The sequence below is a fragment of the Sphaeramia orbicularis genome, chromosome 7, assembly GCF_902148855.1.
Source record: "Sphaeramia orbicularis chromosome 7, fSphaOr1.1, whole genome shotgun sequence".
In the NCBI taxonomy this organism is placed as follows: Eukaryota; Metazoa; Chordata; class Actinopteri; order Kurtiformes; family Apogonidae; genus Sphaeramia; species Sphaeramia orbicularis.
The window spans coordinates 23,839,573-23,865,180 of NC_043963.1; the positions used below are offsets into that span (position 1 = coordinate 23,839,573).

Sequence of the window (25,608 nt, forward strand, 5' to 3'; positions counted from 1 at the left end):
TCTCCATTTATTAAATAAGTCTGACAAAAATAAACACAAGTAGACATTGACTGATTAGTAAAGACAGGATTTATTTGATTTATCGAACAGTAAATGACAAAAAAGTATTTGAGATTCTCTTTCATTATCTCTTATCTTGCGAAGAGCTGACCTTTTTGTGTGCTTTGCAAAGTCAAATGGCTAACATCTATTTTTTTCTACGAATAACTTAGTATATTAAACAATGCTTTATATTGTCTGTCCATATTAAATATGAAGGAATAGCATGTTAAAACAAAACATCTGTTATCTTTTTAGTATTAAGTATGTCACCTGCAATATAAGTCTATTGCCCAAAAAGCAGATAAGAGGAACGTAAATGAACGTAAAATGTGTCATTCAATATATCATCCACAAGGAAATTAAAGAAAATATTTCAGAGGTGTGATTTATGCATATCAGTCTTTATATGTTATCTGCATTATTTTATATTTTAACAGCATTAAAAATTACATTATCTTTAACAGATGTTTGACATACGATGATTGCAATTTTGCCTGTACTGCTACATTTTTGCAAAGCTTTTTGCTGTTTAAGAGCATTAAAAGTTGTGAATTCAGTTTTCTCACAAACAACTAAAACCTTGCACTGTACTTACAGAAGACTGTTTACTTTCCCTGCTGTCCCTAAAGTGCAAAGAATTCTTGAAGAATTGGCTTAAAAAGGTTAAAACTACTGCAATTATATTGTTCCTATAGAAAATACCTCCTTACTGCACATGCAGCTCACTCATCAAATAAGTCATTACACACTAACAAGTACCATCTGCCTTGGCTGTAAAATTAGTACAAATCCTTAATTCAGCTCCCAATTTGACTGATTAGGCTGAAGTACATCTCAAAAAATCTGGCACTAATGCATCTGGCAATGTGAAACCACGGTAAGATGTCTTAAAATGAGAACAATTAGGCTCTTATAAAACAAATATCCTTCATCAACTTGACAGAAGAGATGAAGTACAGACATGAGTCAAATATAAAAACACAAAATACTCTTGGAGTACCATTAGCACATTAAACAGAGTTTAACACCAGGACATACTATAGTGAAGTTACATATACATAGACAGTATATGTATCACCTTCACGTACAGTAAGTGCATTTATAGGACCATTGACACAAAAAAAGTTTAACAACAAATATTAGTTTTAACTTCTGTCACCATAGGTTATAATGTAAACAATAAGTTTTTTTAACAGAGATTGTTGTCCATGGAACATAAGAAATTACCTTCTGTATGGATACCTAACAGTGTAGGTGTTCATTTTAAGTATTAAACTCAGCGTTTCTAGTCTTTACAATAGGAGATAATTACAGGTTTTACATGTATTCTTGTGATTATCCCTAGGGGGAATTGAAATGATTGTCCAAAAAATGTGCTGCAGAGTCTGAAGTTGATAGAGAGCAAAGTAATTTTTGGCTTTCCGTAGACAACAATGAAGTAATCTTAGAACTTATTGCCTTCACACTACAAACAGAATATCTGCTCAATTTACCAGATTTTCAGATAATGTCTGCAGTGCTACAGTACAAATCTCTTAAAATAAATGAGCAACTCACATTTCCAAAACATACAGTACATGGCAGCAAAAGCGTAATGCTAGTCGATACATCAACATGAAATCAAAAATGACTTGATATTTGCCACTGTGTTTTAGATGTACAGTCTATAAAAAAACATCTGTAAAAAACTTCATGAAATGTTTTTAAATATGACATGTTATTATTGTTGTATATTATAGGAGGACCATGCAGTTTGACTCAGTACCCACCATACAGAATTAGTGAACACATATACAGCATTAAAACACAATAATAAATCTTTAGACACTTGATTCATTATGTCCTTCATTTTCTCAAAATGTTCAGATTCTTTTGACCTCAATGATGTAATAACAACACAATCTACAGTCTGCACTGCTGTGTCAAATGTTCAGTTTTCCAAAAGGGCAAAAGATCAGTGGCCAACCCTCCAAGAATGAGGTCACTACTGAACCTGGAAGACATTGATTTTACTTGTGTTTTTTAGTGTCTGTCGTCTGTTGCAGAACCATACTCGCACAACTTCTCGATCATAGTTTAACTCTCTTGCAATTTCTGTTATCTCTTGGCCAGTTGGCAGGGCATTTTTCTCAAAGTAGGAGTTAAGAACTTCTATTGCCTGAGGCGTGAAACTGGTGCGCCGCTTTCGTTTTTTAGACGGTTCCCCTCCAACAAACTCCATTAGATTTTGTTGGCCTTTCTGGTTCCAGTGCTCAGCTTCAGCCAGCCACTTCTCTAACACCGGCTTCAGCTTCTGAGCACTTTTTGGGGTGATATCCAACTTTTCAAACCTGCAGTTACAAAAATAGTTTCATTTGAAGTGTTTTATCAGATCATGCTGTACGTACTGCACATTTCTCCACTTCATGAATGAGAAATTAAATCCAGTTTGTCCTTCCAAAATATTGACATAGAGACACTAAACTTTAGTCAGCCTTTACAAACCACATTATTTAACCATATGAGCTGATACTGTGTTAATAACAAAGATATTGATGTTAATATTAAAATGCAATCATCAGTAACTTTTAGTCCTAAATAAACATCCAACACACACTGATCAGCCATAACATGACCACTGACAGACAAAGTGGTATTAATTTTGATTATCTCATTACAATGGGACCTATCAGTGGGTGGAATATGTTAGGCAGCAAGTAAACACAAAAACCTTGAAGTTAATGTATTACAGCAAAATGGGCAAGAGTTGAGATAGGAGCCACTTTGACAAGGGAGAAATTATCAAATTGTGGTTAAATCACTGAGTCAGAACATCTCCAGGTCATGTTGCTCATTATCAGTGTAAAGTGTTTAGTATCTACCAAAAGTATCTAAAGAACAACTGAATGTCAACCAATCCAGCATCTATGGGAGCAGATCATTATTACCACCTGTTTAATAGGGGTGTAACGGTGCACTTGTTTGTACCAAACCTTTTCTGTTCGGGGCCTTCAATACATTACAGAAGTGTACTGAATGAATACATGGAACATATGTGAAGAACGCAAACACTCGCCTTAAGTTTCTACACAAACCTTGAAGTGGAGCACACACATTATGAGAAGGGTGGCCGCAAGTGGAACCCATGTGCAATATTTGACATACTAGACGGACGTCTAAGTGGTTCACGCATCATACACATGCTGAACATGAACCAGAATGGCAGCTCAGAGCAGCGTCACAAGTACGAAGCCAGAGTTGGAAGACCCTCCATCTTCTCTAAGGTCTCTGATTTAGGAGCATTTTGGATTCCCTGTCAGTTATGTCAATAAAGAAAGACAAGTTGACAAAACAAGAGCAGTGTGCTGGCATTGTTTCGTGAAGATCGGTTATATTTTATTTTTTTATTTTTTTTTAATGAAATTGGCCTTCTTCCCTGTACTGACAACTTATTGAAAATGTACTGAACCAAAGACCCCTGTACCAAAAACATACCAAACCAAAATTTTTCTGTACCATTACACTCCTACTGTCTAATATTGTGTAGGTCCCCCTTTTTCCACAAAAACACTGACCTGAGTCTGACCCAAGGCCTAGACTCCACCAGACCTCTGAAGCTCTACTGTGATATCTGGACCAAGACGTTACAGCAGAGCCCTGAAGTCCTGGCAGTAGAGAGGTGGACCTCCATGGATCAGATTTATTTGTCCAACACCTTCCACAGATGATCAATTGTCCTGAGACTGGGATGTCCTTCCTTAGTCCATTTTTGGTCAGTACTAACCACTGCAGACCAGGAACACCCAACAAGACCTGCAGTTGTGGAGATGCTCTGACCCACTATCACAATATGGACCTGATTCAAAGTCACTGACTTCCTGATGTTGCTCATTTTGCTGCTTCCAACACATCAGTTTTGAGACCTAAATGTTCATTTGCTGCCTGATATATCCAACCCAGTGAAAGGAACCATTGTAATGAAATAATCAGTATCATTAACACTTTACATGTCAGTGGACAGAATGTTATGGCTGATTGCTGTGTACCAGTTCATGTACAAATGAATCTTAAAGACCAATAATATCAGCTGGTAACAAGGGGTCTAAACTTATCGACAATAACACAAAAGCTCCCAGTTTTAAGTTTCATTAAGTCACAGCATGTAATGTTAAACAATAGAGAAACATAATGAGATACAACCAGGAGATTTTTATATAGATGTCTCAACAAAAATATTTTGGTTAAAAAATGTGTACAATTTATGTTCATATGAGTATCATGCCACACTATCAGATGCATTATCCAATACTTTTATTGTTTTATTGATGTGTCACCAAAGCCTGTAAGGATGTGCAATAACTATTTTACAGTGCATTACTAAATATTCTCTATATGAAAATCACCATAAACAGGAATGTAGATTACCTGCAAATAGCTGACTGGCTGTAGGCCGGGCCCTCAGTCGCAGTCAAAGCCTGTCCTACTTGCGTCTGAGTAAGCCCCAAGGACAGGCGACGGATCTTGAAATTCTTGGCAAACTCTCGGATTTCCTCCAGATTAATGCCTTCCTCACTGGTGACTGCTTGCTGCGGTTCTACAATTGTGAAGAGATGGGTTATAAATATCTACCTACTTAATATGGATCTATGTTTGGATAGAAGGAGCAGGTGTACATACTGCTGACAAGCTGGCCCACTTTTGCTATGTCTCCACAGGTGATGGGTGCTGTCGAGGACAGTGTGGTGGCGGTCTTCAGCGCAGATGGCTGCGGAGCAATGACAACTGGTGACTGAGTTACAGTTGTTGAAGCCTGGGAGAGGACAAATAAGTCCAGAGTCAGTGAATTATATTATCGAGTACAGTCAATTATCTTCTGCTCAGAATCAATTCAATGATCATGCTATTTTTTTCTGTGCAAATAAAAAGATTATTTATTCATTTCTGACCAAAGAGAACTATATCTGTTGTGTACCTGTGTGGTAGCTTTGGAAAGAGTTGGAGGAGCTGTAGCTTTGGGCATAACTGCAGCGGAGGTTACAACTGCAGCAGATCCATTACCCACTGTAGCGATAATTTGGCCCTGGTTGTTGAGAAGAAGCTGTGGGGTGACAGTCTGTACCTGAAGACCCTGAAGGGGGAGAGTAGGTGTCGCAGCCCCTCCAGCCAAAGAGGCCGGATTTACCAACAGAGGGAGAGTCCCTATGACCTGTAAACATTGTTTTAATTTCACGGTTATAAAATAGAACTTTAATGGCATATTCATGTACAAATTCAGAAATGATTATTAGAAGATCGTTAAAAAAGCATTGATGAACTAGCAGGAAGTGGAAATCAGAAAATGGCAAGATGGAAATATTTGTGTTTTCTTTGAGGGGAATGTCATTATTAATTTATATGAGTCAACAGAAATAACAGCTCAAATAGTTAAAGGTTATGTTCAATTATTATGTAATGACTCATCGGGAGCACCAAAAGCTACTTGTTACTCAAACTTGCCATGCTTAAAAAGTAAAAATAGAAAGAATAGAATGAGTGCAGAATAGAATAGAATAGAGTAGAATAGAATGAGTGCAGAATAGAATAGAATAGAATAGAATAGAATAGAATAGAATAGAATAGAATAGAATAGAATAGATACCCACCTGTCCTTGGGCATTTGTAATAATCTGGCTGGTGAGGCCAGCCATGTTGGACATGGCACTGGTGATGATGGGAGTGGAAGTGAGTGAGCTGAGGAACTGTGGCTGAGCCCCCAGGGAAGCAGCATTAATCTAAGCAGAACCGCCACACACAAAAAATCACATTACTCACATGAACATAAATATCAGAGCTGTATGAAGCGACATGACAGCAGTGTGTTTCTTACAATGGCAGGATTGATGGAGAGTCCTGCAGTCTGCAGTGCAGCCACAGGGATGTTTGACTGAGTGACTGTGGTGGTGGCAGAGGTGGCCTGGGCCGCTGCCACCTGAGCAGCAGCAGTAACCTGGGCACTGGACACCTGTGTTGGTTGCTGGACAGCGGCCTGCACAGGTTGCATAGCAGCCGCCTGGGGCTGGAACACAGTCTGTGCATTGGCCTGAAGCTGTGGTTGGACTGAGTTCAGGACCGCTGCCGCTGAGAGGAAATTCAAGAGAAAGCAACTTGTCAATGCTCTGGTGCGACACTATAAAATTCATAAATCTTAATTAGTGTCAAGTCTCAGAGGGGAAATTGTGTATTCATGTTGCACTTCTATGGAAAGTTTAAAGTCTATTGTCAGCTGTGATTGAGGCAAACTAAATTTGGACTCAGCCTGAACGACATGAGGAAAATCTGTGATATGCGATAACATTGTTCACTAAAGAGCACTTGAAGAACACTTCTTCTCATACCACAATATTATTAAACCACAAACAAAACACATATTACAGCTCCCTTTTATCAGTTGGTGCCACTGGTTAGTTTATTTTTCAACTGTTAAGTTACATCCTAAGTTATAATTTAGCCTGGGCCTCTCAACTGTTGAAGAAAGTGAAAAACAGTTCCAACCTAACCTATAATTTAAGAGGTCCGTGTTTGGCTCTATCCTTCTAATAACTCTCATGAAAAAACTGGTGCAGAAGCCTTTGTGTAACTTCATCAGTGCTGGTGATGATGCATATACAAATTGGCACGTATAAAAATCTTCTTTTTGATGGTCAAACTACCTGGAATCGCTACTTCCTGATTGAAAACCTTTTTTAACCTTCACATCCATTTCATAACATAGTCATACTTTTAGTTTTGTTCAAGCACAACCCTATGTGAAACCCTTTCTTGCTATACTTGTATGTTTATACTCCTCTTTTACTTACTTATAAGATAAGACTTTATTTATCCATTATTTATTAACTTTACTTTATGTTTTATTATATCTAACAGAGGAATGTTTCAAATGCATTTGTGTTTTTTATTTGTTTCCTATATCACTGCAGTTCCTTAAAACAATCAATGTTAATGTTCATTTCCTGGCCCTGCAAATGAACTGGCAACACATCCAGGGTATACCCCAACTTTGCTGGTAGCTGGAACCAGCTCCAGCTCCCTGTGACCCGCCCAAGGATTAAGTGGTTCATAAAATTAATGAACAAATCTAACTGACACCATTATTGCTGTTTGGAAGCACAGGACTCCATAGAAGGCAGTGATTTTGCCTCATAAAACTACTCTCTCATTTGGTTCATTTGTTTTTGCGGTTTGAGCCTGAAAAAATGGACTACATTGCTGTTTTTGTTAGCGAACTCTGGTAATTTAAAAAGGCTTCAGTTCCCTGTAGGAAAAGACTTCTGACTCCCAAAAAAAAAACAAAAAAAACCCAGCAACAATATTCTAAATAAAACACACATGTAAATAGAAACTGATTTTACGGCAGTCCATTCTTAGATGATAAAACCAGCACAAAAACTCAATCTAACCCTTTCAGAACCTCATAGGGTTCTCCTTAAGTGTCTTGTGATTCTCTGTCATACAGATGTCCCTGAACTACTCCTGTGCCTTCACATTCAGACGATGATCACCTCCATCTCAGTTTCTGAGAGACTTTGGAGTCATCTTCAGTGAATGGAGTTAGACACAGAACAAGGATAAAGGTTTTAAAATGTTCACATACCAATGCATGGCATCTACATAAAAGGATTTTTCTTATTCATTACCTTATCTCATCTCAATGATGAAGAACGTGGAATTTACTGGTAGGCACTAATAACTTCATGGATCATCACCTACGTACTAATACTCACCTTGGAGGCCAGCAAAGGGTAACTTGAGAAGATTCCCGGCCGTGTTAGCTGCTGCCAGCCCAGAGAGAGAAGCTACATTGGTAGTGGGGAAGGTGAGAACGGCCAGGCTGCCCTGTCCACCGATCGAACCCGCCATGCTGAGTGGGATGAGTAGGGGCTGCCCCAGAGACCCTGCCTGGGCCATCATACCAGTCATCAGAGTGGCCAGACTTTCCTGGGTCAGAACCTAGTATAAAATAATATGATTCTAATCAACATCTGTCACTGGGATGTAAAGAGCACTGTTTCTTGAAGTGATTTTCTTTTTTTACTGAAATATGATATTCCAAGTATGATAGTCTTGGTTGATGTAGGAATATGCATCATTGTGATTGTTCCTCCATTGGTGGCAATGTTGTGAAAACAATTTCCACATCCTCAGGTTATTTAGGATCAAATTAATTCCATTTTTCATATTTACATTACAACAGCTGCCTCAGTTGGGCATTCAATAAATCATCCACAGATGGCTGTGGGTGAATTATTGAAGGTGTGAAATAATATGGGAAAAGGGTAAAAATGTGACTGAGGTTATTCTAAATTTTGGGTGTCGTTTGTCTCACTCAAGACTCAATTTGTGAAATTTCAAATGATGCGAAACGAGGCCCTGTTAGTTTTCATCTCTGGGTTAAGCTGTTGAATTTACTCTGATGAACAAAGATGAATACAGAGTGTAGTGAGTGTGTGACTTCACTGTCCTACCTGTGGGCAGCCTTGTACACTGATGGGCATGGTGGCCTGGGGTTGTGGAAGGGACACACTGATGGGAACAGCAGGAGTCAACGTTTGGACAGCAGGTGCTGGAGCCTCCACAGACACCACCTGCTGTTCACCCAGCACTGCAGGAGAACAACCAGGAATGACTGACCTTTGAAGGGAGTTTTTCAGCAGCCCTTTACATTAGTGAGCAAAAAAGTTGTCTGTGATGTGTGCAGTGATGTACCTGATCCCCCGGTGTTCTGGGGCACAGTCGGGCCATCCTGGGTACTACTGGCTTCGGGTTGGTCTGTGTTTCGAGCCGATCCCTCGTCGGCTTTTACTGCTGCCTTCCCATCAGGTAATGACGATGGCAGAGACGCATCAACCTCTACCTCTAGCACACGAATGGTCTCATGGCCAGACATCACAATGACCTACACAGTGATATCAGGAGTTAAACTTGCTCAAATGCTGAAGTAGTTACCTATTCTCTTCCACTCTATTTACTTAAGCATCTATTGTGATTGAATAATATATACAGCTGTAATGAACTGACATAATATGATTGTGTTACTATTCTGGTATACAAAATAAACAGACCTTTTTAATACGCAGTTTCACTTGACAGTTTCATATGTTCTTTTAATTATCAAAATATCCAGCTGTAGTTACATGTAATACATCTGACTCAGACTTATTTGATGATACATGGTATGCAATAATGAAACACCTAAAAAGAGAGGCAGGGAGACAACCTGGGCTGATGGACAAGATGCAGAGAGACAACACAGGAAGAGAGAGGATGCATACCTGGTTGTCTTTGGCAGGGAATTTCAAAGTGCAGGATTTAAATGGCTGAAAAAAGACTTCTGCAGTCAGACAGTGAATGGCTAAGGAGAACAGAGAAGCCAAGCACGTGTTAGGACACAATGACATAAAAAACAATAAGAAAAAAAAAAAACAAAAAACAAAAAAGAAAAACACAAATGAAAAAATAGGATGAGTTCAACAAAAACAATGATAAGAACATCAGCCAGCAAGCAAATCAAGCAATGAAGGGCATTGCTTTTGTTTGCTGGCTATGTCCATGTCAAATGTTACTAGAAAGAGTAAAAACACAATTAATCATCAAGCATGGCAGTTTTAAGACATGTAACCCTCACAAGCATAAAGCAGCAGGTGTTATACAGTGATAACCAGCAAAGAGGGTCTGGATCGGAATGATCTGCTATGTGGACTTTATCATTCCATTATGATGATGTGTTGGCACATGGAAGGTGATACAAAGCAAACAGCAGCAAAGAACTTGAATGCAACATGTCACTAAGTTTGCCTGGGCTTTTGCTGAAGTTACAGTGGAAGGAAATGGCATTTTATTTATTTGACAGTTACCTGCTCGTTGACAGTGAGTGGGGCATCTTTGGCAGGGAGATCCTCAGAGTTCATGGCTCGCTGCACCACCACAGTCACTGTTTTCCAGGCATTCTAAGAGGACAAACATTCTTTAAACACACTCAGAAACACACATCCATTCTCTGTCTGCATGGCTACTTAACCCGCTCCCTGTGGATTGTTTTCAAGGGGATACAGAAAAAATTATGCAACTTTGATCAGAGAGTGACCTCCTGTGTGTTAGCCATTATCACAAGGCAAGGCAAGTTTCTTTGTATAGCACATTTCAGCAACAAGGCAATTCAAGGTGCTTCACACAGGACATTGAAATACAACGACAGGGAAAAAGAAACACATTTAAAACATTATAAAAGAAACATGTAAAAGGTGATTAAAAACAGCAAGTAAGAAAACAACACATAAAATCCAAAAATATAAAAACACACACATATTAAAGTAAGAGTTGCAGTGCAAAGTTTCGAAAGAGAATATAAAATTTAAAAAGTCAAAAGCCTTTTAGTCAAAGGCAGCAGCGAACAAGTGAGTCTTTAACCTTGACTTAAAAGAACTCAGACTCTCAGCAGACCTAATATTTTCTGGTAGTTTGCTCCAGATATACGGAGCATAGAAACCGAACGCTGATTCTCCATGTTTAGTTCTGACTTTTGGAACACAGAGCAGACCTGCACCAGACGACCTGAGTGGTCTGGATGGTTCATACTGGACTAGAAGGTCTGTGATGTATTTTGGGCCTAAACCATTCAGTGCTTTATATGATAGCAAGAGAATTTTAAAGTCTATTCTCTGACAGACAGGGAGCCAGTGTAGAGACCTCAGAACTGGACTGATGTGGTCCACTCTCTTGGTCTTAGTGAGGACTGGAGCAGCAGCATTCTGGATCAGCTGCAGTTGTCTGATAGACTTTTAGGCAGACCAGAGAAGATATTGTAAGAGGACAAACACTCTTTCAACACACTCAGAAACACACATCCATTCCCTGTCTGCATGGCTACTTAACCCACTCCCTGTGGATTGTTTTCAAGGGGATACAGAAAAAATTATGCAACTTTGATCAGGGAGTTAGCCATTATTACACACACACATACACACATACATATCCACTGGTTGAAACAGATCTCTATTCAGGAAACTGTTTTTAATTCATGGGCTATTTCTGTCATTGCAAGATCAGAACATTTGCAAAGGGCCTACAGTATAAACAGGCCCTACTGTGTTTGCACTTCAGCTGCACAAAACGTGACCAAAACATGCATGGACATGGACACGAAGTGGTTACAAATCAAAAAAGATTGAAGATGATGCATTTCCTGCTGCAGTGCCCCGTTAGAAAATGAGGATCTGTCAAAACTTCAGCGGGTGTTGATGAGCTCCCCACCCCCATCCTGGCCAATAAAAGTCTCACCGCCTCGGCCACTTTTAAACACCGGCTTTCACCACCAAGTGCAGGCGACACAAATCATGCCGACCAGTGCCTAGAGACCGAATATTATGTATTTCCTTCTCTTTATCATAAATATATAAATTATGCTAATTACGAACATTGCATATTAACCAAAACTCATTTCCTCTCGCCATTTCGCTGCTATGCGCGAACATCCAGCTACAATACAGTCCGGTTATTATATCCAACTTACCGCGTAAATGCAGCTTATTTTCTGCAAGCCCCCGCTCTTAAACAGGTCCTTGTCACAGTTTGTTTCAGTCACACATAATTAAAAATTCATCTCAGCTCCCAGACAGGCGCTGTGACTGCACACAAAAGAGGTATTTGCATTGATAAGGAGGGTTGCAATGTTAGGATCTCCTCTCTCTTAATATTTAATGACGATGCCCTTTCTGACACAGTTCAGGCAGTGAAAAATCCTCAAGGTGTGTCACCATGTCCTGTTTGAGCTGAAAAGTCGTGCAAAATTGCCACAAAATTGGCCTTTTGCACTACGTCATGAACATAATTTATGCAAGGAAAAATCTTGCATTGAAAAATGTCTGCCTCGACTTGAGAGCTGCCATGGTTCCCTTAAAGGGGACGTAGCACATATCTGAGCAGAGCACACTGAGCCTCTATGGAGCCCACACACTGAAAGAATAGGTTAAATGTGCAGCTACAACAACTACTGCGCACTGCTCTTTGTTTAAAAGTCGGAAAGGAGGACAAACGACCGCTAACTTATAAGACTGGGGGAAAAAAAAAATGCAAACAAAAGAGCCTCCAAGCCAACACACTATTCACTCCCATACAGTAAGAAGAAGCAGGGCAGAAAAAGAGGATTCTAATGTTTATAATGCTCACTAAAAATGACATAAATGTGGCTGAATCACTTGAAAACAGCTTTATTACTTCCTGAAGTGCAGTTTAACTATCACTGCATTTGTCTATCTTCTTTTAGGCAAGGCAGATTTATTTGTATAGCACAATTCATACACAGGGCAACCAACAGTGCTTTACAAAAATGGAAAAAGAGACACATTAACCCTTTCATGCATAGGTCACTACAGTGGACAGTTATTCTACAGCTGTTCTCTTGTATATTCCTGGGTTTTGATGTTTTAGTTTCATATCAGCCAACACAGTGGACACTTTTGCATCATCCCATACACTGACATTCAGACCATTACTGTAACTTTGTTGTTCTTGATAAACCTGATCTGCAGTAACATGTTTAAGTGTAAATCAGTTGTTATTTGTTAGACAAGAAGGGTTTTTTTTGTTTTGTTTTGTTTTGTTTTGCATATTATCACCATGAAGTGAGTAATTACTAGCATTAGAATATGTTAAAATATGAGAAGACATCAGATTAGCAGCATTAAAAATGTTTTTATTTCATTGTTTTCGTATCACTTTCTGATATTGGGTTTTAAACACATGTTTCTTTACTTCAAAAATTAAATGCATGGATATTTTTGTAACTCCATAGAGAAAAAAAACTCGATTGCATTGGTTTTTTCATGCCTAAGGTGGAATAAAAACACTGAAGAAAAAAATCTTGACTAAGGTTCTCACAATTCATGCATGAAAAGGTAAAAAACACACAATTACAATTAAAAACTACTAAAAAACACATATAAAACAGAATTTTATGTCAGCGCAAATTTGACCAGGAACCAAAGGTCCCTGATTGCTCAGATGCGAACAGAAATCCTTCCCTTGGCCTTAGAAACTGGGAGATTCACCCAAACCCCAGAAGAAAACAGACTGTGTGGACTGTGTGATTTGGGGGAAGTGGAAAATGAATCACATTTTCTTTGGTATTCTCCTCTATATGATGAGCTGAGAGCCCCTTTGTTTGATGATATGTGTATCTGAAATCCTGATATGTTCTGGAGCACTGATGATGACAAGATGAAATGGTTGTTAGTTCTAATGTATATAAATTAGCATTATTTGTTCGTAAAGCCTCGAAAAAGCGGCAGATGTGTTTGTTTAAATAGGTCAGTATTTTGTTTTGTTCATATCTATTGTGCCTATTGTCTGGTGTTTGATTTTTGGTGTGTATTTTTGGTGTTTTATAAGCCCATGTAAGGGCTGGGCGTGTTTTTTTGGTTTTTTTTTTGCAAGACACAATAATAAAAACATTCATTCATTCATTCATTCATTCATTCATTCATTCACAATTTTAAAATAATCAATAAAGCACAAATAATGATCAATTAAAACAAAGTAAAAGAGAAGAGTGCAGATAGAACCCTTTCAGTTGTTCTATGCACAGTTGAACAGAGCTGTTTTCAGCTTGGACTTAAACATTGTCACAGTAGAGGCCTGTCTCACGTCATCAGGAAGACTGTTCCAGAGTTTAGCTGCATAGAACTGAAACACAGCTTCACCCTGTTTAGTCTTAACTCTGGGCACCAGCAAAAGACCAGTCCCTGAGGTTCTAAGGGCCCGAAATGGTTCTTATGGGACCAACATGTCATATACTTGTCATATAGATACATTTATGTATCTATAGTTTTTTGCAGGCATGTCAAGTCAAGGCAAATGTTACATATAGCACCATTCATACACAAGGCAATTCAAAGTGCATTACAAAGGCATAAAATGACATTAAGATCACAGAGAATAAAACATTAAACAACAGGACAGTGCAGAAAAGATAACACATAGTACATATAGAAACATAGTACCTTTTATATTACAACTGTATATTCTTGTATATGTTGTTATTCCAGTGTTTTTCAACCTTGGGGTCGGGACCCCACATAGGGTCAGCTGGAATTCATATGGGGTTGCCTGAAATTTCTAGTAACTGATAAAAAAAAAAAAAAAATTACTGATAAAAAAATAAATGGTGAGTTGACAGGGACAATCCCAATCCATAAAAGACATGACAAACTCTGAAACTGAAACTGAAGCACTGTGGTACTGTTTATCTTTCAAATGTTCATTGTGGCATTGTTTCAGATGCTGCACCTCTTTCATAATTCATAGTTTGAGTTATTGCTTGTTCATTATTAATTGTCAGCCTTGTAAATCCAAGCTGGACTGACTGTACATATCCTGACCAAGGACAATAAAATTCTCACTTTGTGCAATAATCTACACCTGGCTTTTCTGCCTCCATCCATAATAATATATATTACATAGCCAAAATGTCGTTTAAAATTATTTGCAACATAGTATAGCAAACTATTACGTGATCAAAAACAAATTAATTTTAGCAAAAGAAATGTCTCTGTTTTGAATGTCTGGGGTCGCCAAAAATTTGTAAGTAAGTAAGTAAGTAAATTTTATTTATAGAGCACTTTTCATAGACAGAGTCACAAAGTGCTTTATCAATTCAAATCAGAATCAAATCAAGTTTACAGAGACCCAACAGAATCCTCCAGGAGCAAACACTTGTGATTGGTGACAGTGGCGAGGAAAAACTTCCCTTTAACAGGCAGAAACCCCTTGTGATGTTAAAATGGGGTCACAAGCCAAAAAAGGGTGGGAACCACTGTGTTATTCCTTTATTATTTATTTGTATTTTTGTCTTATAGTGTTTTTTTTTTTTTACTCTTAGGTTGTTTTAATCACAGAGTGCTTGTAAAAATGGAATGTGATTGCTGTAACTCCTGTAATTTCCTGCAAAAAAATCAATGAAGTATCTATCTATCTATCTATCTATCTATCTATCTATCTATCTATCTATCTATCTATCTATCTATCTATCTATCTATCTATCTATCTATCTATCTATCTATCTATCCATAGTTTGTTCATCAAAATGAGAAATATTTTGTTACCATATACGCTTTGTAATTACTTATTTATCAAACTGTATCTATGGTGAGGCCTTTCTTCTTCTGGCCATGTTATGGCATGAGAATTTCCTGCAGGATTATGTATTTTATTTGCACCTCACTGCAGATTTTTTTTTAAAGGTTCCAACTGTCATAATTTTTCACCACACTTGACAGCAGTCCTAGGTTGGTGATACCATTATGGTGATCACCCCAATCTATCAAAAATGCTGGACATTTCAGTGTGGAGATGTTTTGAGGCGTCACAGCAGGAGATGCATGTGTAAAATTATTGGTCAGTTTCCTCTGACCAAGTACAGGTTATGGTCAGGTTAGTCTTCCATATTAAAACTATAACACTGCACAGGTTAAATTGCATAATGCATGGAACCTGAAGCTCACACATCTAAACAGAACGCATAATAATGTTATTCATTTTCCTGTACTTTTCCTGCTAAAAATAAACAGACTGGCTTTGAAAAAGGTATGTTGTGCAGGATTTCTCTGATGTTAAAATGACATTGAGGGCTTTTTTAATCTCTGTTGTTGCACTGCTATCAAACAATGGCTGAATAAATCTGCTATTTATTTGATGACATTTTGGTGGGATTTAAAGGGCTGGCTGTCAACTAAAGTCCTACTACATGCTCCTCTCACAGAACACAGTATTGTGGTTGGCACATTAACATGTAGGACAAAAAAATAGACATGGTACTGAATAGCCTGATATTTGCAAAACCTGTTGCCAATGCATTTAAACTGACAAAAACTAAATATTTTTTCTTGGTCTTTACATGGGATCCTGTGAACAATCATATCAGTGCTTTGAGAATAATGAAACGGAATACATTAACTATTTGACATGCTAATAATCCTAATTTCCTCCACCAAGGAGACTATGTTTTTATCAGGTAGATTATTTTATAAGCCTGTCTCTTAACAGTCTCGCACCTATGATTTTGGACAAATCATCCTGATGTTTTACATGTGTCAGTTGCAGGTGACTTTCTAAGTCGAAGGTGAAAGTTAGAAAAATTGACCAAAAAATCGCAATTGTTATCACGGGTAAAAACAAAAGTCATGTGATTTGATTGTAATCTACTAAATACATGTATAGTGTCAAGATGTAGTGGGAAAAAAACTTACTTTGCAATGTTGACAGTCAAGGTCACAATAGATCAGGACTGTTCAATCCTGGTCCTCAAGAGCTACTATCCTGCATGTTTCAGATGTATCCCTCTTCCAACACACCTGATTCAAATGATAAGCCTGTCATCAAGCCTTGCAGAAGCCTGATAACGACCGTCAGGTGTGCTGGAAGAGGGAAACATCTAAAACATGCAGGATAGTAGCTCTCGATGACCAGGATTGAACACCCCTGCAGTAGATGATTTTACTGTGAAGCTGCATGTCACAATTTTGTACTTTTTTTTTTCTCAAATTGTATCTTTAACATATTTTTACCATTGCTTTCTAGAGTGCTAAATAAAATCTTATGTTGTCTCTTTCATGTTATCTCCAAGGAAAAAATGTAATTGCTAGGGATGGTATGTTGTTATTGTGAATTTAGCTGCACTCTCTGAACACTTATTTATTTATGTTCATTAGGTCATATAAATTACTTTAAAATACGCATTTTATCTGTGGTATCCAAAGTGATGTGTGTTAATATGCAGTTGTCATTAAGATTTATTAACATTAATGATTGTAAATGTTTAAATATCTGCTAATATATTACAGTAGATGGCTGTAGAGGCTGTTATACATTTCTGTCTGACAGCATTCCGTCTGCTTTGTATTATCTCTGATATATTTACTGTTCTCTTCAGGCAGCAAGCACTGTAAACCCGGAAGTTGTATCTACTAAAATGCTTTAATTATAATGTACTTAAATGATTTCAGTTTTATTACATTACTATAAAAAAAATGTTAAGTATATTCTACTAATTTGTAGACATAATTGAAAGTACGAAAAAGTTTAAGGTGAATGGATTTAAATCACCAAGTTTTAGTCATGACCACACTATTTTATCTGTGCATTGCATTGTGGGTATTGGGCATGTTGTTGAAAAAGTGTTCTTTTTATGTGCAGGGGTTCAGCGGGGTTGTGGTGTTAGTGTTAATTTTGACTTAATGTGTATATGTCAGTGTTTGTTTTTATATTTTTGTAGAGCTGCACCATGAGTGAGAGCCATAGGCCCAACAATAACTTATCTGTTCATCTATAATTTTTTTCCAAAATGAAAATCTTAACATGTTGTTGAAGTAAAAGCACTTACCTCCACTGGCAAATAACATTAAAAAATTTCCATCCATGCTACAATATGTAGTTGATTAATTACACAAAGCACTTTACAATGCGAAAGGCTTTATTTTAAATCAACTTGGAATTGAGTACACTGAACTGATGATATTAAGTTAATGATTATAGAAAGCAACTGACACTGCAACAAATTTTAAAGTAACTTGGCATTTAGTGTGTTGTACTTAAAATAATAATTCCATTCAAATCAAGCATTTAAGTTTAATCCACTCAAGTTTTCATTATTCATTACTGAAATTTTTTAAGGCAACGAGTTACTTGAGATTTTTTTTAGTAAACTCAACTATCCGGTCTTACAGTGAGTGCTCCACTGTCAGTTCACCTCATCTTGTCTTTTCAGTTAACCTTGATTAACTCTTCACTTCCTGGTGTGGCCGGTAGGGGGCGGTGTAGCCAGAACACTGCGTCTGTCGAACCACAGAGAGAGCGAGTGACGTAACCACTTCCACAACAACAAGAAGCTGAAAAACAAGGAAGTGAACGATTCTAAGGCAGCCGTAACCAGTTATAAGGCCTTGACAAAATACGCAGAGCTCCGTTTAATCCGACATTCTTCAGCTTCTGGATCAGTCGACAACAATGAACAACAAAGGTATTTCTCCAGACCTTGTTTCGGCAATTAGTCAGCTGTTCGTTGTACGGCGCTGACGTTATTGCTAGATGAAGAGTTGTCGTTATGGCTATCCTGAGCGGACTTCACGTTTAGCTACGTACATGACAATAAACTGACGTTTTCTGGATAGCAGTACAGCATATGCTATCAGCTTGGCCGGCAGTTTTATTATTTAACATTAGAGATGGTATAAAGGAAATCTAAATTTAATATTATATATGTCCATACTTTTAGTGGTCAGGTGGTTTATTGTCAGCTAATGTCACTCGTTTTAGATAAATTCCTCAAGTGAATCCGATATTTCCCTGTATGAATTTACCATTTCCTCTTGTTTTTTTTGACATCTAACCGCTCACAATATTAATAATTGATTCATCTGTCAATTTTAATTGTAATTAATATGTGTAAGCATACTGATATATAGATGACTAAAATTAGCATTGTTAGTCTATATACATACTCCATTACGAGAAAAGAGCTAGAAGAAAAATATTGACATTCATCTGCAGTATATCCGTATCACATTATTCATAAGTGCTGGATAAATTTCTTTACGTCTTTGACTATAAAATACAGTGTATGTATCTATGAGGAATTTAAATGAGGAATAAATCAAGCAATTTAGAGCAAATTAGAGAGTGAATTTCCTACCTTCAAATTTTACATTGAGATGCAATGATAGGTGAAATATTGGACTGACATGGATATTTAACATGATAAATTGGCCAGTTACTGATTACTGAAACAAAGTAATCATTGTTACACAGTAAGTATAAATAGCTAACTGTTTTAATGTCGTTTAGCTCATCATCACCCTATCTTTCTGCACAAATCCAAGCAAGCCACAACCTTTGATACAACACAGTGGATAAATATTGACCACTGCCATCGGTGAAATGGGCATTTTAGATACTGATAGCCAATATAATGGTGCATCTCTTTTTAAGCATTATTGAAAAAGGATTTCCTGTAAAATTGTTTTTTTCAAAGAATGAATCCACAGCAAAATGTCACTGTTGTACAATTTAACTGTTATTGGTAATGCAGTATATTGTAAGTAACTGCTCATCCAGAAATTGATAACACCTAATGTGTATGCTGTGCATTCAGTTGATTTACCATGATATCAGGGGAAAATGTTAATGTAAGTCTTTGTCATAAATATATCAGTAAAAGTACACAGTAACAATTGCCTAGAGTACTGTAAAGTACACATTTCATAACTAAATCTACTACCTAACACTGATTGACATTCAACTAGTGACTTATCTGACATGACAGGACATGCTGATGTTTCTGAGGTTTTTGTTTCTTTTAACCACACGTGTTTACCAATGAAATGTTGACATTGGCCTACAACTCAACAATACAACCATGGACTCAGCATGGGACTGTTTGCTTTAAGGTAAAATGTAAAATGTTGTTTTTCAGGTTCTTATCCACAGCAGGCTGTGTACCCTCAGCAGAGCACTGCACCTGTATACCCCCCTGCTATGCAAATGTCTCCTCAGGCACCTCCTTACACAGACACACCACCTGCATATTCTGAGGTACCTTTGCATTTGTTTTGTTACATGTCTACACAAATACTACTCATGTGTTGATAATCATTTTTAAAATAGGATAACAAAGACCTTTATTAGACCCACATTGGGGGAATTTACAGTGTTATTACAGCAAGAACAATATTAAGAGTAAAAACATATATATGTATTGAAAAGGGGTAAGTAATTGAGATAAGTTCAGGACATGCACTTTATTGACCTTTCTTTGCATCTATGTGTGCAGATATACCAGCCCAGATATGTGCTTCCACCTCAGGTGCCTGGTCAGGTGCCTCAGATGTCCTCTCACTACCCTGGTGCTCAGGTGTTTATGCCCATGCAGCCACATATGCCTGTTGGGCCAGTGGGTCAGAATGTCCCCATGGCATACTACCCAATGGGAGCCGTCTACCCCCATGGTTCAACAGTGATGGTGGAGGGTGGCTTCGATGCTGGTGCACGTTTCACAGCAGGCAGCAGTGTTTCCATCCCTGTAAGTATCCACAGAGTGAAACCGAGATTTGTTAGAATGTAGTCAAGATGCAGTATTATCCAATCATCCATGTATTTTAAAGATTAAATCTACATTAACTTAAATCGGGGAAAATCGATTATTTGAAAATATACATCTTCCCTCTGTAGCTCACTCCTTTCCTGCCATATTAAAACGCTAAATGTAAAGATGGATGTACTGATGCTGTGGAAAAGTGAAGCAACTTGCCCACGGTAGAATTGTTGTTTCCTCTCAGACCACTTGAAATAATATGATGAAAAGTAAATATGGAATTTTGCTCACAAATAACTGTAAATAACTGCAAATTGAATATATTTTTAATTAAGCTTGTCACTATTATTATGATTATTTGAGCTAACCACAACTATTTTACATAATTGTGATAACTGCCACCATTCACCTGTATAAAAACAGATGGATGGCAAGTTCTTTGTATATTTGAGTAAACAGCCATATATATTTTAATTATTTGTCAAATCTGGCTTGTGCAGCTTTTGTTTACAAAGCCTAACAGGCAATAAGAAATATATTCTGAAGTAATGTGGTCCAATATTCATCAATAATATCTCTCCTTTTTCATTAGATGTGCTGTATGTGTATGATTGTTTTTAGGCTTACACAATACCAGTGGCATAGAGTTATTATTATATGTCCTTTATTTAACCAGGTCAAAAATTAACAGGAAAATACAAGTCCATTTTGAACACAATATGGTTCAAGTCAAATAGTCAACTTTAACTACAGTGTCTCAACTACTGTCTGTAATTTATTCATGCCATGTCTACAGACTTGACCTTTTTTCCTGTTTGTACTTAACTCTCCTTGTTTTTACCTACACTTTAGCCCCCTCCCCCTGGGCACCCCCCCAATGCAGCTCAGCTGGCCGCCATGCAGGGTGCCAATGTTGTAATGACACAGCGCAAGAATAACTTCTTCTTGGGTGGATCCAGTGGAGGTTATACCATCTGGTAACAGCAACTCCTTAAGTCCTCCTCCATGCCTAAACCGTGTCCCTGTCCCACATGATGCCCCAGTTCTTCCCCTGTCCCATACGCCTCCTTCTTTAGGCTGCTTGGCCATGCCACAATACTGATATCACCTAACGGAATGTAATATTTTAGAGCCCCTGTGAAAGGTACAGTACTCCACTTCTGTCCTATAGATAAAATACAACAGTCAATCAGCTGAGGAAATGCCACTGCCTCGAGAGGACAAATGCTAATGTTTTTTTTTTTAAATTGTAGAGTTCATTCCATAACTCCTCTTTGGGTCTCACCTCTTTGCTCTTTCTCAATCAGACCTCTTCGGGCATCTCTATTTGGTCCAGAGACATAGTCTCCTCCAAAAACAAACAACAAATTGCATTCAGTTGCTCTTGTATATCTGTAAAGCTTTCATAAATCTGAAATATCAGATCTGCACCACATAGTTTAGCTGCTTCATGGTGAAAGTACAACGCAGTTACAGAATTACAATGTAAGCGCAAAAAAGGAATTTCCACCTGTCTTTTTTGAAACTTTTAGTGTAGTAAAATAATAGATGTGTAGTAGTTTCATGTAAATACAAGTATAATGATCACAAGATCTTAACTTTCAAAAAATTTGCATCTTGGATGCTTTTAGCTAGGATTGTCTTGTCTTTGCACAGTATCCAGACTACCACAGCAAATTTGCTGCACAGTCAGTTTGACAGATTGTTGCATTTGAATCACTTGTAAATTAATGAAATTAAATTGAAGCAAATAATTCAAGAAAAGATTCCATGCAATATCCAAAGTGGTTTACTGTACCTTGTTGGGCAACTTGTAGATGAACATAGTCAAGTGCCAAAGAGCACTGGGGATAGCCCTAATTTAAAGCAAATTAACTTCAGTAAACTTAAAGGAAAGAAATTTAAAGTAAATCCAAATAGTACGTTGAATAGGAAGGAGTGGTTGGTGTAACATTTTAGCTTTTTGTCTCCTGTATCTATTTTTCACAGTCGGATACCCAGAGTTTATACACTAAATGTTTTATTGTACAGATTTCTTTGTGTCTTCACACAACATAATTTGGTATCATCCAGTCCACTTTAAAGTATTTATTTACTCTAGATAATGTCATTTTTTGTGATAGCATTAGTATCCAGTTAACATGGTCAAGAGATGGGTAACATTACAGTGTTTCTTCTTCCATCTTTTCTTTTTCACATCTAAGTGACAAAATTAGTGAGGCTAGAGAATTTATTAGTATAAACAATGAGCTGTTTGTACCAAAGATTTGGTCTACAATGCACTTATAGTATGTTTGGTTGTGACTTTAAATTTCAAATGTCACAATTTAAAAGCAAACATATCATTGATTCAGCAGCTGTGAGATTGTGAGTACCTCAAGTATCAATCTGACATGACTGCAATTTAGTTAATGTGTTTGTCGCCTTGTGTGGGTCATTTCTTTTTAAGTTTTTGCAAAAAATTTTGCACCTTTACTGTGTGAAAATTTGATTCAATACTTTTTATCTGGGATGCACTGCTAAGAAAAACTGAGAACTTGCAGACAATGGGGTCTTTTTTTAATTCTGTTTTCATGTCTTTTTAAAGGAAGCTGTGAGATTTTTGAACATTTTTAGATTTTAAAAAAGTTGACTCATTTGTCAAGCTGTAGTTCATGTTAAAGTGTCCAAATGTGGCGTGTTGTTCAGTAGCCTGACAGTATATACAAACATGCATTGAGGCTATATCACTGTCAATGTATTTGCTCATTTCCAAGACATATGTTTGTGCTGCTAATACTGTAAATCTGCTTTAGAATCTTTACATAATGTGTTTTTCTGCAAACTTAAAAATTGTGCCACAAACTAGATAAGTCATAATGGATACCATGAGATGATTATTTGTAGATATTCTTCATTTTGGTGTCTGGTAGCGTTAATGTGTCACTGGGTATCCGACATTCCATATCAAGTTTTAACAGCTGTGGCCGGAAGAAAACAAATGCTGTTGCTGTCATCTAATATTTGGTTTTTTCAGTGTTACTCGTAGGTGAGACAGGCCAGCTGTCTGGACGCCTCTCTGTGTGCGAATCATTCATCTGCTGATCTCTCAGCAGTGGATACGCACTACTACACCGGACATGACTGATACTTTACATTAACTCACTAGTGTTTCCAAAAAAAGGCTCAACATGCATTTATTCTCACTCGTGCCATTGTTCTAGACTGATTTGGTAGTTAAGAGGCCACAGCTGTCAAAACTTAAAAATGTATTTGATATAAAAGTTTTCTTTTTTTTCCATCTCACTCCTGATTTTGTTTTGTAAAGCAACATAATGGTGGCTTTGTCCCAGCAATATGAAGTACTGTAAACTACAGCTGATCAGTAGATGCTATGCCAACCACAGCCAGCAAATGGATAACTCTTTGTTGAAGGATTATGGACATTTATAGTTCAGGGATTCTCTTTACAATATTTTGTAAAATAGACATCTGTACTAAAGTGATGTGATGGACTTTGGTACACATTCTATCTTTTAAGATTACTAAAGGAGGTGAGTGTCACTTCAGTTTGCTGAGACATGTCAAAGATGGAAAAAAAGAACTTAGGTGCACTTAACTTTTTTATACTAAACTTAAAATTTAAAATGTAAGTTTAGAATAAAGGTTATTTTGGAAATTTGAAATGTTTTACGTCTATTGTTTAATTTAATTCACACCCACCATTAAATAGATAGAACATAGTCAGTATTGTGTTGACTCCATTACAGGTAAGAATACTTCTGTTTTGCTTTGTTTAATTTTCATTACATATTTTGTCTCAGAAATCATCACATGTACTATTTGGCAGAACCTCTATTGTAATATGATATTGAATCATACCTTGTGGAACTTATATACAATTTTGTTTACAAATATTCTTTATTCATAGTTATTTTTAAGTGTGCAGGTTTGAGAGCGTCATACTTAGAAGTGTGTGTAATCTTGTGTTCAACTGAATTCATTTTTGACTTCACTCTAACTTAAAAATGATAAAGGTAGGACTTTGTGTTTTGCAGGATAGTTGTACCTTCCACCTCAATCATTATCTACAGTAAAAAAAATAAAAAAGTTTCTACCTTTGTCTTCAAAGAATGAGGCACTGGTTTGGTGTCCTGTAGAAAACATTTGAGGTCAGTGAGGCTTAGATTTTAGTCGTGTTTTTGGGATTCTTGCTTTTAAACAATTTCTGCGTTTGGTTTAGATTTGTATGGTAGGATGTATTTTTCATTAAAACTCCCTCTATGTAATAATAAGGTCTTAAAAACATTTTTTCTCCCTCTTAATATATTCAGCAAGCCAACTTTTAATATTTTGTATTGTAAATCCTGACTTGGAAGCTCACTGTCTTCTGTGCTTTGGCCAGCACATTACTACCCCCCCAGCTGTCGATGGATGGAAAAATAAGCCGTTAAAAAAAGAGAATAACATCTCCTGAATAAAATGAGGACCCACTAATAAAAGCATACAGCACCTATAAAATGTAGTCATCCCTCTGAATGTCTTCCACTTGTGTTGTTTTTATAGCTAGAATCATGGTCGATATAATCCCCCCCCCCAAAAAAAACTACTGTCAAAGTGAAACTTAATTTCTTCAACCAAATGTCAATTAATATCTATATTTATGTAAAATAGGTGATTGCGTAAGTATTTACTCACTTGAAAGTGACTGAACTAATTCAGTGTCCAAGCAGTTAGTGTTAGTTGTCTTGTAACTAGTGAAACAGATCACCTCCATGCAGGGAAAGTGTCTCCAGTGACTGTAAAATGAAGACACTTGTATCTGGAAGGTCCAGTCACCGGTTAATCAGTACTCCTGGCTACAATTACAGTATGAAGATAAAAGAACACTTCAAGATGCTCTGAGGGAAGGTTATTGAGAGTACAGGTCAGGGGGTAGATACAGAAAATGGCCAAGTCACTGAGCATCCCCTGGGGTTCAGTTAAATCCATAATTAAGAAATGGAAGGAATATGGCAAATCCGCCTGAAGCAGGGTGTCATCGGAAACTCAGTGACCATGAACAAAGGGACTAGTGAAGGACACTAAGGCTCCAATAACTACTCTGGAGGAGTTCTAAGCTTTAGCAGCTGAGACGACAGAGATTGTGCAGATGACAACTGTTACCCAGGCTCTTCACCAGCAGATTAGAGTTCATCCAAAGGCATGCGGGAGACGCCAGAGTCCACCGGAGGAAGGTTCTTTGTCTGACGAGAGCAGAATGGAGCTTTTTGGCTGTCAACCAAAACACTGTTTGGCAGACAACAAATAATGCACATCACAAACCCACCATTCCCACTGTGAAGCACCGTGGTAGCAGCATCATAAAGCAGCAGGTCCTGAAAGTGTGTAAACGTAGAGGATAAAATGAACCCAGCAAATATACGGTAATCCTGGAGGACCATGAACAGTGTTATAAACACTATCATAAAAGCCAAATGAAATGTCATAGT

The 25,608-nt window shown here is 37.4% G+C and overlaps 2 protein-coding genes across 4 annotated transcripts; one reads left to right on the plus strand and one right to left on the minus strand.

Moving 5' to 3' along the window:
• Positions 1–51: 51 nt before the first annotated feature.
• On the minus strand, positions 52–11,939 carry pou6f1 (POU class 6 homeobox 1). 3 transcript variants are annotated; one of them, XM_030139403.1, is made up of 12 exons: positions 11,567–11,939; positions 9,912–10,004; positions 9,330–9,409; positions 8,764–8,953; positions 8,523–8,659; positions 7,782–8,007; positions 5,888–6,138; positions 5,664–5,792; positions 4,994–5,227; positions 4,699–4,831; positions 4,447–4,615; positions 52–2,372 (listed from the first exon to the last, which is right to left on the minus strand). In XM_030139403.1, the coding sequence occupies exons 4-12, from the start codon at positions 8,942–8,944 to the stop codon at positions 2,027–2,029; spliced, it is 1,806 nt and encodes a 601-aa protein (XP_029995263.1). In that variant the 5' UTR covers positions 8,945–8,953; positions 9,330–9,409; positions 9,912–10,004; positions 11,567–11,939; the 3' UTR covers positions 52–2,026. The 3 variants fall into 3 exon arrangements, with proteins under 3 accessions (XP_029995263.1, XP_029995262.1, XP_029995261.1); XM_030139402.1 differs by lacking the exon at positions 9,330–9,409 and having other exon boundaries at positions 4,699–4,786; XM_030139401.1 differs by lacking the exon at positions 9,330–9,409.
• A 5,972-nt stretch (positions 11,940–17,911) lies between these two features.
• Positions 17,912–23,802, plus strand: dazap2 (DAZ associated protein 2). The gene is made up of 4 exons (XM_030138526.1): positions 17,912–18,067; positions 19,520–19,638; positions 19,877–20,125; positions 20,990–23,802. Exons 1-4 carry the CDS (start codon positions 18,055–18,057, stop codon positions 21,116–21,118), a joined length of 510 nt encoding a protein of 169 aa, XP_029994386.1. The 5' UTR covers positions 17,912–18,054; the 3' UTR covers positions 21,119–23,802.
• Positions 23,803–25,608: the final 1,806 nt, after the last annotated feature.